This window comes from Diaphorina citri, unplaced genomic scaffold, assembly GCF_000475195.1.
Source record: "Diaphorina citri unplaced genomic scaffold, Diaci psyllid genome assembly version 1.1 scaffold579, whole genome shotgun sequence".
In the NCBI taxonomy this organism is placed as follows: Eukaryota; Metazoa; Arthropoda; class Insecta; order Hemiptera; family Psyllidae; genus Diaphorina; species Diaphorina citri.
In genome coordinates, this window is record NW_007378013.1 from 71,347 (window position 1) to 88,156 (window position 16,810).

Here is a 16,810-nt window from a genome sequence, read left to right on the forward strand (position 1 = left end):
TTTTTTTTTTTTTAATCGCTTTCTTTTAAGTTATTGGAGGAGCTCTTTTACCCAACCAATAATATATTTTTCTTTCACTGTGAACCTTTAAGATATATCACCAGGGAGGTCCTGAATGTTCCTGGACTTCGTGAGACCCTTATAACATGTCCTAGTTCGACACTTCGAAAGTCTAAATGAAACATTACAAATTAAATGCACCATTCTTCTTTTCCCATCTTTAGATGGGGTGGGCGTTTGTCGCCGGCCTCTCAATCAGCTTTAGAGTGATCGCTTTCAGATCAACTCGTTTTGGCTGACCAAATTTTCCGAGTGGATGCACACAGCCTTTGCTATAGATATAGCATAAGGAACTTTGGACTAGTCTACTCCCTGTTTATAGTCCCCTGGCTAGACGCTGATGTACTCTCTGTTTATAGTCCCTCAGCCAGACAGAAATTAAGTACCTACACCATTACTTACCGAAATAGTAACGTATATCAGGTGCTGTATATCTCAACACATGGGATTTCTTATCGAAAAAGTTCTTGTACACTGTGCGAGCTCCAAACAGCCAAATATCACTATCATCCGTGATGACTCCCTGAAAAGAATAGAAAACGAATAGAATAGAATAATACATAAGTCCGGTATATTTGAGGGGATAATTACATACAAAATTGAGAGACAAAAAAGAAGAAAAAAATCTATAAAAATAATAATAATAGGTAAATAAGTGTGAAGTTCTTATTGTATTTTAAACCAGAAGGCACCTTGGCAAGTTAAAACAGTTTTAAAATATACTAGAAATACAGGGAAAGTGATTTATTCCTAGCCTTTTCCTATTTAAATAGGGTCAGCGTTGGTCGTATGTATCAAATAATGCTACTCTTTCGTGCCTAATTCTTCTTCTTCTTCTTCTTCTTCTTCCTAGCATTTTCCTACTTACATAAGGTCGGCGTTTCTTGTCAGTCCCTTCCAGGCAGTGCCTAATAATAGAAATATAAGTATGCTACCACCTACCTGTGTATGATTACCGAGTTCCAAACTAGCACACTGGGCCTCAGCCTCGCCCGGGGCCACAATGAACGGAACACCAAACAGCTGCAGGAGTTCCTGGGCCTCACGTGACATCTGTTCCGTGATGGTGGACGCTAGACGAGTCTGTTTGCCGCGTTCTAAGAGGAGCTGGTCTCGGTCCTTCTCCAAGGTACTCTATGAAGGGGTGTTAGAAATAGAAAAGGTATTGGCTATTAGAATAGAACAGAACCTTGTTTATCCTGCCCGAATAGGAATGAAAACACCCTTTACCCCAGTAGTCTAAACATGGTATGATATACAGACAACAGAAAAAAAAAATATGGAAAAAAAAACATTTTACATACCGACTTTATGACGTCACAACCATAGTCAAAGAACCTGTGGGGCAAAAACATCTTTCATACAGATCCGCATTTATTTCCGAAGAAAGCCATTTCTGAAGATGGCAATTGACATATCCATTCGGTTTGAAAAAAAAAAAAAATACAAAAGTCAAATGGTCCCATGATATACCTCTGTTTTACAAAAAGGGGAAGCTGCTAGCACAACAATTACATCTAACAAACAATAACATTCTACTGACCTGATATTCCAGTAACTTCTTAGTTTGCATTTCATTCAATGTATTTTTGAAGTAGCTTTCCTTTTTGCTTTGTCCGCTTGATGAGGGTTGCGTATCAAAAGCTTTGCTAACGTCTGACTTGGAACTGTTTATTTCACTACTGGGTCCTTCCGGGGTTTGATTGGAGCTGAGGATCTGTTTTATTGTAGACACAGCTACACTGGTACTGGCTATTGATGAAACAGTTGCATTAGAAGTAGATGCTGTAAGGGATGTAGAAGCAGCATTGGAAGTAGAAGCAACATTTGAAGTAGAAACGGCATTTGAAGTAGAAGCAGAATTTGAAGAAGAAGAAGAAGAAGAAGAAGAAGAAAAAGCAACATTTGAAGAAGTTGGTAGTGGAGTATCTTCATTTAATTGTTTAAGAGAATTATCAAATGTTTTATTAGTTTGACTAGAAATATTTGCAGTATCTTCAGGTATGATGCCAGTTTTATCGACATGATTGTCTGCGTGAACATTCTTGCTGTCACTGAGTACTTTGTCTATATTACCTACATTCTGATTGTTAGCTTGGTCTGTTTTAGACGCTTGTGTTTCAGATATAAACTCACATACTTTGGTCAAATCTTCTACAGAGCTTTCAGAGTCATCACTCATGATTTCATCTTCTCCCCCATCTGCTTCATCCACATCATCGAATATTTCCTTCTCTAATGAATCATCAAGCTTTGTATTCGCAATGGTTTCACTATTGGCAGGATCTATTTTATTTGAATCAACAGGGGTTGTATCCGTGTTGTTTACCTCACTGTTACCATTGACAACTACTGGAGTGTCATCACTGGATTCACTCGATGTATCACTCATGAGGACATCTTCATTTTCAATAGTTTCTACCTTGTTATCATTATTGAACACATCGCTGAATATGTCTACATCACTGCTGGCTTCTTTAATTTTGTTTGGATCAATGGTGATTTCTATCACTTTGTCCAGCTTTGGTTCCTTCGTGGCGTTAGGTACAGCTGTGCTGGCTTTACTTGCTATAGTTTCAAGTTGTGAGCTATTCACTACAGTGGCAAACACATCACTAAATATATCGTCTGTGTTGGTTCCAAGAGGTTTGCTAGGATCGATTGTGATTTCTATTGACTTGGCTAGGTTTGAAGATGTGGTTGATTGGTCAGAGGCGAGATCAGGATTTAGTCTTTGTTGAATACTGGCGAGGATTTGATTTTGCTCCAGCATTTCTGATTCATCGAACATGAAATCACTGAAACATAATTATGTCGTCTTTATTAAGTACCCAATTGGGGAAGACTTGAGAGAGTGGGAGACAGACAGAGAGAGAGAGAGAGAGAGAGAGAGAGAGAGAGAGAGAGGGGGGGGGGGGCACAGAAGTTTACCTCATTGTTACCATTGATAACTACTGGAGTGTCACTGGATTCACTCGATGTATCACTCATGAGGACATCTTCATCTTCAATAGTTTCTACCTTGTTATCATTATTGAACACATCGCTGAATATGTCTACATCACTGCTGGCTTCTTCAATTTTGTTTGGATCAATGGTGATTTCTATCACTTTGTCCAGCTTTGGTTCCTTCGTAGCGTTAGGTACAGCTGTGTTGGCTATAATTTCTACACGTTGAGAGCTGTTGACTCCAGTGGTAAACACATCACTAAATATATCGTCCGTGTTGGTTCCAACAGGTTTGCTAGGATCGATTGTGATTTCTATTGACTTGGCTAGGTTTGAAGATGTGCTGGTTGATTGGTCAGAGGCGAGATCAGGATTTAGTCTTTGTTGAATACTGGCGAGGATTTGACTTTGCTCCAGCATTTCTGATTCATCGAACACGAAATCACTGAAACATAATTATGTCGTCTTTATTAAGTACCCCATTGGGGAAGACTTGAGAGAGTGGGAGAGAGACAGAGAGAGAAGGGGGGAGGCACAGAATAGGAGGGTGTAGACTGTAGAGGAATAAAAATAACTACTCTTTTCAGTGGACTACTCAGTCAATGAATTAGATACTAACTTCCTAGACCTATGAGGAGTTTAAGAGTTAGTTTAGGATCTAACTCATTGATTCAGTACTCCAGTGAAAAGAGTAGTTCTTTTGAACAACTCACTCAGTCCAATCGATTCACTTACCCACTCGTTGACGTCTCTGTCAAATCCACGTCTATCACATCATCCGTCTTGGCCTTCTTCTTCACCAAACTGTCCAATATTTTCTGCTGTTCTGCCAACATCTCTCGCGTCAACTTTATTTTCTCCGTCTTCTCCTCTTTTCCTCCTCCTATTTCTTCTTCGAAGTCTATTTCGTTCTCCTCCTCGGCTCGAATCATTTCCAGTATGTCTTTCTCTTCTGCGTCTATGATGTTGTGCTCTTTCCTCCTGTCGAGGACTTCGCTTTGGGAACTACTGCTGGAGTCTTTACTGTCTGAAAAGTGAGCCGTTTAATTTATTAGGGCCCTGAAGTAATGTCCAATATATCTGATTCCAGGTCCCTAATGTGAAGAGGGAGAGGTTGGGTTTTAGTGGGTCTGGATGTCCTGGTAATCCTGGTATCCGGATATCAATCCCAACATCCTCATTGTAAAGGTTTTTTTGCAATGGGCGTCTTTGGAAGATTTCCCCCTCTCCATAAAAAAAGTTCCCCTTTGTTCAGTGGTTTGTTTCTGTTAAAAGATTAAGATCACTAAAGACTGTATTATGTTCCATGAAAATACCTAAGAGATACGCATTATTTAGGGGTTTTGAAATTGGTATCTGTTGAATGGTTCCTTTCTGCTTAATCCTGTCTAAATACGCGTATTGGGAAATATTTCACATACCTTTGGTCTGATATATGACGCGCTCATTGGCGTTCGAGGCGACTCGTCTCGCCAGCACTCCCTCCTTGATAAACATGCTCTCCAGTTCGCCCAAACTCATCACATGTTCGCCCAGTTCTCCTGCTGTCTCATCCAACTTCTTCTGAATAGCGCGTCGCTTGAGCAGACGCTCCATCTGATAGGAGGAGAAGTTATCCGACTCCTGAGGAAGAGAAAAATTGTCATTGGCAAAATTAGAATTTGAAAATATGAATTAGAAAAACATTAAAATTTATGTATGAAACTAATGGAGAAGGGAAAAATGACATTGGAAAAATTGTTTTTTTTTTTTAAGTTTTGATAGAGGGAGCTGTAACTGCTAAAGTCTTATCGTCCCAAAACTGAAGAGAGAAGGAAGACGGGATAGAAGAAAGCTAGCCGTTCCGAAGGGTGAATTTGAGAAAATCCATTCTCTTATCTTGTGTTTAGTCCAAAATCAAATACAAAACCATACCTATTACCTGTCATTTTTGACATGAGAGGACTAATAAACCCAATGCTCTCATAATCAAAAGACTCCAATAACATAATTCTACACACCACAAATCAAATTGTTGATCGCAGACAACGTGGCAGAAAAATTGTCATTGGCGAAATTAGAATTTGAAATTATGACTTAAAAAACATTAAAATTTATGTATGAAACTCATGGAGAAGGGAAAAATGACATTGGAAAAATTGTTGACAGAGGGAACTGTAACTGCTAAGGTCTTATCGTCCCGAAACAGAAGAGAGAAGGAAGACGGGATAGAAGAAAGCTAGCCGTTCCGAAGGGTGAATTTGAGAAAATTTATTTATTTTCTACGTTTACAATTTATCCATTCTCTTATCTTGTGTTTAGTCCAAAATCAAATACAAAACCATACCTATTACCTGTCATTTTTAATAAACCCAATGCTCTCATAATCAAAAGACTCCAATAACATAATTCTACACACCACAAATCAAATTGTTGATCGCAGACAACGTGGAATCTGGGAAGGAAGTAGACAACCCCAAATCAACGAACTTTGGTACCAGATAAATAGTGCATTCCTACAGGAAATTTAGTTGAAACTAGAGTGTAAGGTATGTGTAATACAGTGTAATGGACGAACGCCAGTTGGAACCAACTGTTAAAAAAAGAAAGGTTTTGGGAACCAACTGGTGTTTTCCCGGTGTAATACATACCTGAGGCATCTCATGCATTTTATGCCACGAGCTCAGTTTCCTTTGTTCTAATAGTTCAGTGAGTATTTCAGGACGACACCGAAGCGAATACAATAGTCCGTCCCTTATACCTTTTTATTACTATTGTAATAATAAAGGAAGGACGGACTTAAAAAGCATTTCAATTTCTACCAGGGACAAATCAACATTCACCTCTACCACAATGAGGGGACACCAAAAGGAAAATCCGCGTCCAGCTGTTGAACTAAGGGAGACTAAAACGATTCTCCGTGTTTCATGGTGCATTACCCAGTGGTAAAATCTGTCTGGTCCACTAGCATCTAGCACGTACTATGCAGAATCACTGTGGGATCCTCAGATCAATAGACCATACAGCACCAAACACGGGCTCAATCAAGCGAGAACGTAAATCATATTCTTGAACGTCCAAATGTCCGATTTGAATTTTCGTCCAATGATGACTGACAGAATTATTTTAACATACTCATACAATGATTTCATTCAAAGTACTTTCAACTTAAGTACAATAATAATTTCCTAATTTTAATTTCCCTAATTTTAAATAATTTATACATATTGAAAAAAAAAAATAAAAAATACGTTAACAATTTCGACATATTAATATTGTTTACTGCAAAGATTTTTCGAATTTCAAGTTAAAATTGTTTGCTGGGAGGTAATTTCGACTTAAATGATAAGTTAGAAAGTAACTTATACTTACAATATTTTCTGGATGGAAAGTAACTTCCACTTACACTTACACAACTTCCACTATTTCACTAGAAAGTAACTTCTACTTTAAATGGTTTACAATAAAGCAGGAAACCAGTGTGAAAATCTTTAACCACTCCTCCCGTTAATAACAAGGTTTGTATTAAAGTTGAGATTATTAACCCCAAGGTCTTCACTCTCATGATGAAAGACATCCTTTGGGCTTCTTATGCCTGTTCTTACCACAGAGAGTAATCTAGAGTTCAAGAAATACTCGCCTGTGCAAATCAAATGTGTGGCGTCAAAGAAAACCCTTGACACTGTAAGCTCTCAGTGGCAAGATTGGCCATTAGATCCCAGAGGCATGAAAAATATCCAGAAATGGACTTTTAAATAGTTTACTATAAAGTAATTTCTACTTACAATGGTTTGTTTCTTGAGCTGCGGTACCCCACCATCGAACACAAACACCGGTTTGATTTTGAAGAAAAGAAGTTTGCATATTCGATGATATAAACCAATCAGATGAGCGTTTGGTACGGAGCCACCGGCCAGATCATGAGTTCCTTTGGTAAGCTGGTGCAACCAGATGGACACATCTGAGATCCTTTGGGTTAAGGAAAATACTTGGGAAAATAAGAAGGTAAGTAATTATGTACTTAAGATATACCATAGTAACCAACTAAAAAGTTAAATATAAATTATTGTAATAAAGTGCCTACTTACCTGTTTTTTTTATATATATATATACAGATCCACCAACAGTTTGTTGATCACAATATTGCATCTAAACTCCAACATACTATGTTGATCATTCTGTTTTATTGAATAGCTCAGTAGGGGATAGCAACAGTAACTTATAGTTTGCATATTTGAAATCAGAGCTGAAACTAGAGTGTAAGGTAGGTGTAATGGACGAACGCCAGTTGGAACCAACTGTTAAAAAAAGAAAGGTTTTGGGAACCAACTGGTGTCCTCCCGGTGTAATACATACCTGAGGCATCTCATGCATTTTATGCCACGAGCTCAGTTTCCTTTGTTCTAATAGTTCAGTGAGTATTTCATGTCGCATGTCGGGTGGAAGAGCGCTGAATTGTTCACTATTGATGTCCACAGAGTGAAGGTCTGCATAGCGAAACTTTGCCTCGGTATCATCTGAACTGTGAGGAACATATTGGAAATTTTCATCAGTAAATAGGTAGTTTCTTCAAATACTTTCATCAGTAAATAGTTTCTTCAAATATTTTCGTCGGTAAATTGTTTCTTCAAGTTAAATTGACCCCAAAGGCAAGGTAAACCAACACCCTTGACACATAGAGTGAACCTGAAGGCAATATTAGAAATTTCGGACGAAAATTCCATAGGCATAATTTTCGCCATACGTTCAATGTGAAGAGTATATTTAGGGCCATACTTAGTTACCAACTTGAACTTTTTTTTTTAGAATCATGTACCTACCCACAAAAAGTAAAAAAAAATGTCAATGTCTCTATACACTAAATTTACACCTATTTTGTACCAAATACATAAGACCTTGTTTAGACTGCGGGAGTAAAGGGACTTTTCAGTCTCATTCTGCCAGTATAAACAGGATATATTCTATTCTATTCTATTCTATTGTAAAAGATTACTTACTCACTATCTTCCTCCTCGTCTTGTACAGTCTGGGCAGGAGCGGGGGGTAACTCGAACATATCCACCTCTCTGCTTACTGAGGGGGGAGGAAGGGCCATCTCATTCTTCCCCAGGACATCATTCAGCAGCTGCTGCTCCAGCAGATTCTTCAGCAAATCAGACCGAACTTTATCCGCGTTCGAGGCAGCCTTGGATTTGAGGGTTTTCCGTTGCGCCTAAAGATGGGAGAGAGAGAAGGGTGAGTATGAGGCCTATGAGGGGTTTCACCACTCGACAAGGTGTATTCCTAATTTCTATGCCAGCCACTCAAGCTCAGACCTTCTGTAATGGCGGAAAAATCTTGAGACCAAGGTCTGTCAGACAGTCTGAGAAGTGACTGTGGCGGGCATTTCTACGAAAATCTAAGGGGTGATTCTCAGGGTAAAACCCAAATATTGCTCTCGCACTTTAATGACAAAGGCCGACCCTCTGAATAGGCAAGGCTAGGAAGAAGAAGAGAATTCAATTTTCAATATATTATAGTTTCTCTTTCGTGTAAGAAGTTGCTCTTCTGCTAAGGTCCTATTGATCAAAACACCCAAGTGGGCAAAGTATAACCACTCTCTTTTGGTATACTTACCTATAGGGACACAAAAAGCCCACATGGAGGCTTAGGTGTAGGGGCAAATAGCCCTAAAAGTTGGGTTAAGCTTATATATACGAATCTACGTATAGTCGTATAGGGAGAAGGAATAAAAGAGAAGAGACACAGAGAGAGGGGAGAAGAAGAGCGGTGAATTATCTTGTGAACCCAATCGATTTGTCACAGTTAAAGATATGTAGTTATCTATTTATCTTGCTACAATTCTCCCATCATTACTATCATAGTTATGAGATGGGACTTGGCTGTTTGATTAGACATAGATCACAGTAGATACATTTCTATCACTTATCGTCATGTCTTTGCACGCTATTTCTAGACCATCGAATATCTATATTTCGTATTTTATAGGGTCCTTTGGTACGTCAATAGAACTCTGCTTCTTTACTTCTTTCGTGGTAACCGCTATTTATTAATAGTCTCTGAAACCTTGGTATTGGTATAAGTAGGGCCATCGGCTTTAATAAACGCCCTTTGTTACTGCGACCTGGTTAGATCTTTTGTGACATCTCTGAAACCTTGGACTTTGTAATACATTATTAGGTACTTATATCAAAAATAAAGGACTAGGTCGTTGGTTCAATTCCTGTCAGGGACGAACTTTATCCTAAACAAATAAGGTTCTCGGGACGGTTAGCCTTTTCCTCTCCTGTCCTCATTCTCTCTTCGATTTCGGGACAATAAAACCCCCGTTGTTAAAGTAAAAGCTCCCTCTATCAAACATCTCAAAAATTCAAAATTCACCAACCTTTGTAGTGAAGTGGTTAGCACAATGGACTACGGTTATGGAGGTTCGAATCCAAGACAAATCATTAAATTTAGCGCAGTGTTATAATCGGAGAACGACATTATTTTGTAACAAGTTTACGCAGCTAAAATTCCTTACAAATCCAGAATTGATCGAATTACGACCGCAAATATTCGCACCCAATAAAGCTCCTTCGAGTTTTATCGTCACCCTGTTGTTCAATATGGAATCTATTTGATCACATAGAGATACGTATCAATCATATTGTTAGATATTGGTATCATCTGTTACATTATTTCATGCATGATTACTCGTAAGTATAGCAAGTATCTTAAGTACAAGTGTATGCGAAGGATACTGGACAGATGGGATGTTTCGTTGATATGAACCTCTTATAAGATTTACTGAAGAGGTTTGATAGAGGGACCTGTAACTGCTGAGGTCTTATCGTCCAGAAAGCAAAGAGAGAAGGAAGACAGGATAGGAGAAAACCAGTCGTTCTGAGAACGATCTTTATCTAGTAGGGATAACATCCGAACGGAGCGGAATTGAACCCGCGACCTAGCGCTTACAAGGCAGACGCCCTACCCTAACTAGGGTTGAAACAACTAAAATGATAGTATTAGTTGTGTAGGAGTAGGAATTTTTAATCAATCACCAAACCTATGTATCTTGTCTATGTAGGTAAATAAAGTGTAGGTACATAGATACCAAAGTGATTTATATACATAGGTAAAACTTTTTATTTCCTTGATTTGGTTTTTGATTTCAATCCCATTCAACGTACGAAACAAGAATGTACAATTCTAGATCATGGGAAAAAATTAAATCTTGAAAAAAACCATATTCTAATTTCTGGTAAAGAACAAAAACCATATAACTTGTTCTTTGTATCTGGATCTCGGGTACAATATAAATAATTCAAATGACTTATCATGCTGATGAATTGAGAGCACTGTGTGGGTAGTCGAAACAGCACATTGTTTTCACAATAATTACGTTTCTTTCTTTCATTCATTTTTCCCTTCTTTCTTTATTCTGCCAACACCCTTCGGTTACAGCTGAAGCCGCTACAAGAACAATAATATTACACTTGGCAGGAGAAAACTTAAAATAAGAAGGTCCGTCTTAAATTACAAATTTTATCAGTAAATAATTTCTTCGAATTAAATTGAGACATGATTTGTTCCAATCCACTCGACCCCAAAGATTTCTACTAATTTGAATTTCTACGTTTTTCTTCAGAACAGAGTAAAACATCGGGGCGTTTTGTAGGTCATAATTTGGGAAAAAAGCTCAAACGGGGTTCGCCGTTCTCACGACTTTACATTTAGCCTCAAGCAGCTCAAACTTCGCAGAGAAATTCGATAATGTATGTAGATGAAAAATACCCCTGGGCCGAATTTCAAGATGGTACGGTTCGGCCGTTATTGAGGGTCAAAGTTACACTGTTTGGGGCTCGGATCTTCTAGTCTTAGTTAGGAATCAGCTTAACTCCATAAACAAAAAGCCCACTCCGCAGTTTAGGTGTAGGGCCAAACAGCCCTAAAGACTGGGTTAAGCTTCTACGAATCTATCCACGCTGTTTGGGGTACGTCACGTCGGTCCCCAAAAACGGGATGTGTCTATCCCGTTAGTGAGAAAAAGCACTTCAATTTCTACCAGGGACAAATCAACATTCACCTCTACCACAATGAGGGGACATCAAAAGGAAAATCCGCGTCCAGCTGTTGAACTAAGGGAGACTAAAACGATTCTCCGTGTTTCATGGTGCATTACCCAGTGGTAAAATCCTGTATCTTGTTTTTGAGCTAAAGGGAACGGATGTTCCATATCTTTCTCACACCGTGTGTTTTTTTGATTCCTAGGACCGTGGGAAAATAACAGTTGCCTTGAAAAAAATCCCCTCTCCACCGTCGCAAGCACGCATTCTCATTGGTCTATTGTTCTCTCCCACTAAACTACAGTACGCTGTACGGATATTTTTTCCTTTTTTCAAAAAAAGAAAACAAAACATTTTTCGGTTTCGTAAACAAAGCGACTTCGCTGGCATAATTTTTTTTTTCGAAAAAATTAAGTTTAATTTATTTGCCACTTTGCCTGTGCTTAAAATTCGTGAATTAATTATTCGCCTTCAGCTTTTCCAAGGATTCAAAAAAAGAGAATTGATTTTTTTTAAAATATTTCACATTTCCTGACTTAACTGACCGTGGGAAAATGCTGCATGTTGAACAGGTGTGTTTGAAGTCTTGTGTACATTTTCTAAGTTGATCAAAAAAAGAAAACAAAACATTTTTCGGTTTCGTAAACAAAGCGACTTCGCTGGCATAATTTTTTTCGAAAAAAATTAAGTTTAATTTATTTGCCACTTTGCCTGTGCTTAAAATTCGTGAATAATTATTCGCCTTCAGCTTTTCCAAGGATTCAAAAAAAGAGAATTGATTTTTTTTAAAATGTTTCACATTTCCTGACTTAACTGACCGTGGGAAAATGCTGCATGTTGAACAGGTGTGTTTGAAGTCTTGTGTACATTTTCTAAGTTGAAAGTCTTTTGTAAAGTTTGGTGTTTTCCTGCTGAAAGTTAAATATAATTTTAAGTTCCCGTAGGATAGTTATAAATTGTGTTTAATTAGCATATTATATATGATTTGTAATCGGGAATAAATAAATATAAATAATAGGTACTTGTTAGGTACTTGTTTCTTGCTTATATGTACCTATGAACAAAAACATTAGTTTATTAGAAGGAATAGCTTTCCATTCACACCGACAGTAAGCTAAGAATAAGGACCTTCATTTAGATTCAAGAGATACCTACTACATGTGATTCATACAGAACAGTAGGTATTTCAAAATGAACTGAAGAATTCAATATAAAAGGGTTAAGTTTCATAGTAGGTAAGTCCGTGGGAAAATGTAAGAAAACGTAAATTAAACCACACATAAAGAAATATTCGAGCGAAATTGAGACACCTATAAATAGAACTACTTAGAGATAAGAAGAGAGACGAAAAGAAGAAGATGATAATAGCAAGGATTCAATAGAAGAATATACCTATGGTGAAAAGAAATGTAAGAATATCATATTGTTTGAGGAAGAAGAGGATGAGAGAAATGAGCTTGGTCTGAAAACACAATACTTGAATAATTATTCCTTCAACAATTGTAAAATGTAAATCAACAAAAGTTCCCGTCACGCGCGTTCGCTTGAAACTGTGGCGGCTCGTGTTTTTTTTAACAGGGGCGTCGTCAAAATAGGAATGGTCCAAATAGGTACCGGTACCTACCTACTTACAAGGACACATGAGTAGTAATTAAATTGGAAGGCAACCTATTATTATAATTATTTTATTGATTCGATAATACCTAATTCCAGGCCATGCCTATATCTATTGACACTATAATAGAATCAGCTCTTCACCTCACACGTACCTAAGACTAAGACTATACCTATGTACCTAATTAGGTATATTAATATGGATACCCATATGCAAGACTTCCAGCCCAGACATTGGTAGGTTATGAGGGTATCATATCAACCTGTTACCAGAAATATTATACGTTAACCTGCGATGAGCGTGGGTGCAAATAGGTAGGTCAATTACCCTGCGGTAGGTGATGTAGGTACCTATAAATATACCTAATCTTTAACAGGCCTTTTTTTTTCTTTATTTTGTTCGATTAGACATTAGAACCTATATTAAGGACATCCTTTTACCTGCCGCTAAGAGTGCTAAAAGCTATTCACCTAACGCTCGCCATTCTCGCTCAGACCGTCCGATATACCAGCTCGGTCTCACAGACCTACATCATAGATCTGTCAGAAAAGCTTGAGACCTAAGACCTAGGTCCGTCAGACATAAGAAGCTATAGACCCATAGTGGTCTGTAGCTTCTTCTGCCTCACATTTTCAGACGGTGAGCATGAATGGTGGGCATAACACCTTACCATTTCATGGGAACAAAAATGTGCCCTCACCCTCATGCGTGGATAAAGTACGTGACTTATAGGTACCGACCGCTATGTACATCATGCCCTACATTTGCCTTTAACTGTAGGCTATAGGATTAGTCACTCCAAACCGTCTTGAAGTATCCAGGATCACCGGTCCAGACATCCGCAAAGGTCAACATCGCGTAACTTGATGCCGCTAAATCGCTCGCTCTCTTTTGGAGTTCATAGGTAAAGTGATGTTCAGTGTAGGTATTATTAGGTAGGTACTTATCTGATTAAAATCTCTAGTCCCTCTGCGGGTTAAGATCTAAAGCTCACCACAAATCTTGAAAAAATCTCTACTATCATATTCGAAGTACCTACTCATTGGTTGAGGATCTAGTTCTAGCAGGTCCTATCTGTATCTTGTTTTTGAGCTAAAGGGAACGGATGTTCCATATCTTTCTCACACCGTGTGTTTTTTTGATTCCTAGGACCGTGGGAAAATAACAGTTGCCTTGAAAAAAATCCCCTCTCCACCGTCGCAAGCACGCATTCTCATTGGTCTATTGTTCTCTCCCACTAAACTACAGTACGCTGTACGGATATTTTTTCCTTTTTTCAAAAAAAGAAAACAAAACATTTTTCGGTTTCGTAAACAAAGAATACCCAATACTTGGGCTGGTCACTCACAACTCACACTCAGACTGTCTCAGTGATCTTCAGAATGTGTGTGCTGGAAAAAGTTTCCAAACTGGATAGGTACTTATGTCAGATGATCTGAGCATCTGTGGTTGACATGATACACAAGTACAGGAGATTACTTAGCATGATTACTTATGGCCAGATACAGATACAGATTATTTACTTATTAAGGAGTTAAGTGATGTCATCTTGACAATCAAACCTTGGGTGGGTAGGAATCAAACCCACAAATCAGCACCTAGGAAGCACATACACTACCTACCCTCCAAGCTAACTAGGTTGGCAAAGATAACTTTGAAGTACATTCAGTCTTGTGAGGCCAAAGTTGACCAAAATATGACACTGTCACTTCATCTGATCCTTGATTTCCCTTATTGAGTAAACACCTAATTTACTTAGCACTACCTATAACAACTAGGTATGTACCTACTTGGCTCTACACTACAGTCTCATGAATAACTTATTTAAGTACTCTCTTATTTTCGGATTTTCTTGCAAGATATTTAAGTAAGTACTTAGGTAGGTACTTACTCAACATAAATAAATAAATAAATGAGTATCTAACATGTTCACCCTCTCCTGGTTTCAGATACTTCGCCATGATCGTGTGTGATCCCAGTCAGAACAAAGTTCACTATGAGGGATGGGTACCTCATTCCCTTCACTATCGTAATGATGATCAAAGATTAACTCGAGAGGCCATGGAGCGATACCTGAGGGATCGTAGTGACATGGTGATCGTCATCCTTCATGCCAAAGTAGCTCAGAAGTCATATGGTAATGAGAAGCGGTTCTTCTGTCCACCACCTTGTATATATTTGTATGGAGAGGGCTGGAGACTGAGACAGGAGCAGTTACTACGTGAGGGAGAATCTGAACAGGCAGCTCAGCTGTGTGCATTCATAGGCATAGGGAACTCAGATCAGGATATGCAGCAGCTAGATCTAAACAATGGTAAGCAGTACTGCGCCGCCAAGACGCTTTATATTTCCGACTCGGATAAGAGAAAACACTTCATGTTGTCTGTGAAAATGTTTTATGGGAGTGGTCATGATATAGGTGTGTTTACCAGCAAGAGGATCAAAGTCATTTCTAAACCTTCAAAGAAGAAACAATCGCTCAAGAATGCTGACCTGTGTATTGCTAGTGGAACCAAAGTGGCTTTATTCAATCGTCTCCGATCTCAAACCGTGTCTACACGCTACCTGCATGTAGAGAATGGCAACTTCCATGCATCTTCTACACAATGGGGTGCATTCACTATACATCTCCTGGATGATGATGAGTCTGAGAGTGAAGAGTTCTCCGTGAGGGATTGGTTCACTAGCTTATAGCAAAAATTGTTAGTTAAATATTTTTTATGTCTATTTCTATTCCATCAAAAGAACTTGGCTTTCTTCATTAGGTAAATATGTTTGCAACAAAGCCAATAAATAAATACCTAAACACATTCAGAATGGCAGTGATTTTTGAGAAATTATAGCTGAGGCAATAGTGATTTGTATGGAAGACTCTGGTCACAACACTCCAGCATCACAAACTTTCTCTGCAGTCCTGCAGAAACCAGAAACTGCTCAAGTAGGTATTTAGAAATAGACCCTCCAGGCCCACATGTAACTCCAGAGTATACCAGTTTCCCATAAGACAGTGTTCAATGCTGGAGTATGACACATTATTTTCTTCCTTCTAAATGGGTGGCACACTCAAGCAATACCTGCTGGCTCAAGAGAAATGTTGGTGTCACACTCTAGTGTTGCATGCCATACTGAATTTTCAAAGTAGTAGGTATTTTAATTTTGGAGGTGTACTATGAAACTTACAAATTGAGAATTCAACAGTTAGTCTATGGAACAGGCCCTTTGGGTAGATAATTTCAAAAAGAATATGGTTCTTCTATTTTTTTTTTTTTTTTTAAGAGGTTTGATAACTGCTAAGGTTTTATCCCAAAAGCAAAGAGAAGGAAGACAGACAGGATGGGAGAAAGCCAGCCATTCTGAGAATGAATATTAGGTAGGTATTTGTTTGGGATTAAATCCACCCTGGGTGGGAATTGAACCCACAACCTAGCAATGACAAGGCAGATGCACTACTCTCCAAGCTGACTAGGCGGGCAAAGTTAATTCTGAAGTGCACTTATGTCAGGCCATACCTTAAAATCCCTGTGAAAAGGCATGACATGTTATTTTGATGACCTTTTTTTTTTCTTCATTTATTTATTTAATTTTCTAATTGCACCATTCCCACACCATCTTCACATTTCTATCATTCTTTTAAATCAATTCACGTTTCTTGGGACTGATAGAAGCCTTTTCTAATGTCTGACCAGCACCCATCAATCTACTAAGTATAAATAATCTTATGAAAAAAAAAGAGAGATGACAAAAATATGACACTTACTCAATCTGATCCTTGATTTGCCTTATCAAGTAAACCCCTATTTTAGCATTACATTAAGTAAGTGGGTAAACCCCCAATTTAGCACTAAGCACTTGAACTTATCAACTAGGTATGTACTTACTTGGGTCTACACTACTACAGTCTCATTAAAAACTTATTGTACCTACTCTCTTATTTTCGGATTTCCTTGTCAGTAAGGTATTTAAGTATAAATAAGTACCTATCTAACATGTTCACCTTCTCCTGTTTTCAGATACTTCGCCATGATCGTGTGTGATCCCAGTCAGAACAAAGTTCACTATGAGGGATGGGTACCTCATTCCCTTCACTATCGTGCTCAAGAGAAATGTTGGTCTCACAGTCTAGTGTTGCATGCCATACTGAATTTTCAAAGTACATACT

At 38.3% G+C, this 16,810-nt stretch overlaps 2 protein-coding genes across 2 annotated transcripts; one reads left to right on the forward strand and one right to left on the reverse strand.

Moving 5' to 3' along the window:
* Positions 1-454: 454 nt before the first annotated feature.
* LOC103510278 (DNA repair protein complementing XP-G cells homolog) lies at positions 455-8,203 on the reverse strand. The gene is made up of 8 exons (XM_026824365.1): positions 7,986-8,203; positions 7,345-7,510; positions 4,431-4,632; positions 3,745-4,036; positions 2,992-3,454; positions 1,604-2,389; positions 1,003-1,194; positions 455-583 (listed from the first exon to the last, which is right to left on the reverse strand). The coding sequence occupies exons 1-8, from the start codon at positions 8,081-8,083 to the stop codon at positions 455-457; spliced, it is 2,328 nt and encodes a 775-aa protein (XP_026680166.1). The 5' UTR covers positions 8,084-8,203.
* On the forward strand, positions 6,458-15,345 carry LOC103510281 (suppressor of hairless protein-like). The gene is made up of 2 exons (XM_008474932.3): positions 6,458-6,506; positions 14,601-15,345. The coding sequence occupies exon 2, from the start codon at positions 14,611-14,613 to the stop codon at positions 15,343-15,345; it is 735 nt and encodes a 244-aa protein (XP_008473154.1). The 5' UTR covers positions 6,458-6,506; positions 14,601-14,610.
* Positions 15,346-16,810: the final 1,465 nt, after the last annotated feature.

What these genes read in the sequence shown, in the direction of transcription:
- LOC103510278 (XM_026824365.1), bottom strand. Translation starts at nt 8,083, where the DNA reads ATGGCCCTTCCTCCCCCCTCAGTAAGCAGAGAGGTGGATATGTTCGAG. An exon ending in CGTCATATATCAGACCAAAG is followed by an intron (nt 4,037 to 4,430) that starts GTATGTGAAATA and finishes CTCACTTTTCAG; the next exon opens with ACAGTAAAGACTCCAGCAGT. An exon ending in ACAGAGACGTCAACGAGTGG is followed by an intron (nt 3,455 to 3,744) that starts GTAAGTGAATCG and finishes ATTATGTTTCAG; the next exon opens with TGATTTCGTGTTCGATGAAT.
- LOC103510281 (XM_008474932.3), top strand. Translation starts at nt 14,611, where the DNA reads ATGATCGTGTGTGATCCCAGTCAGAACAAAGTTCACTATGAGGGATGG.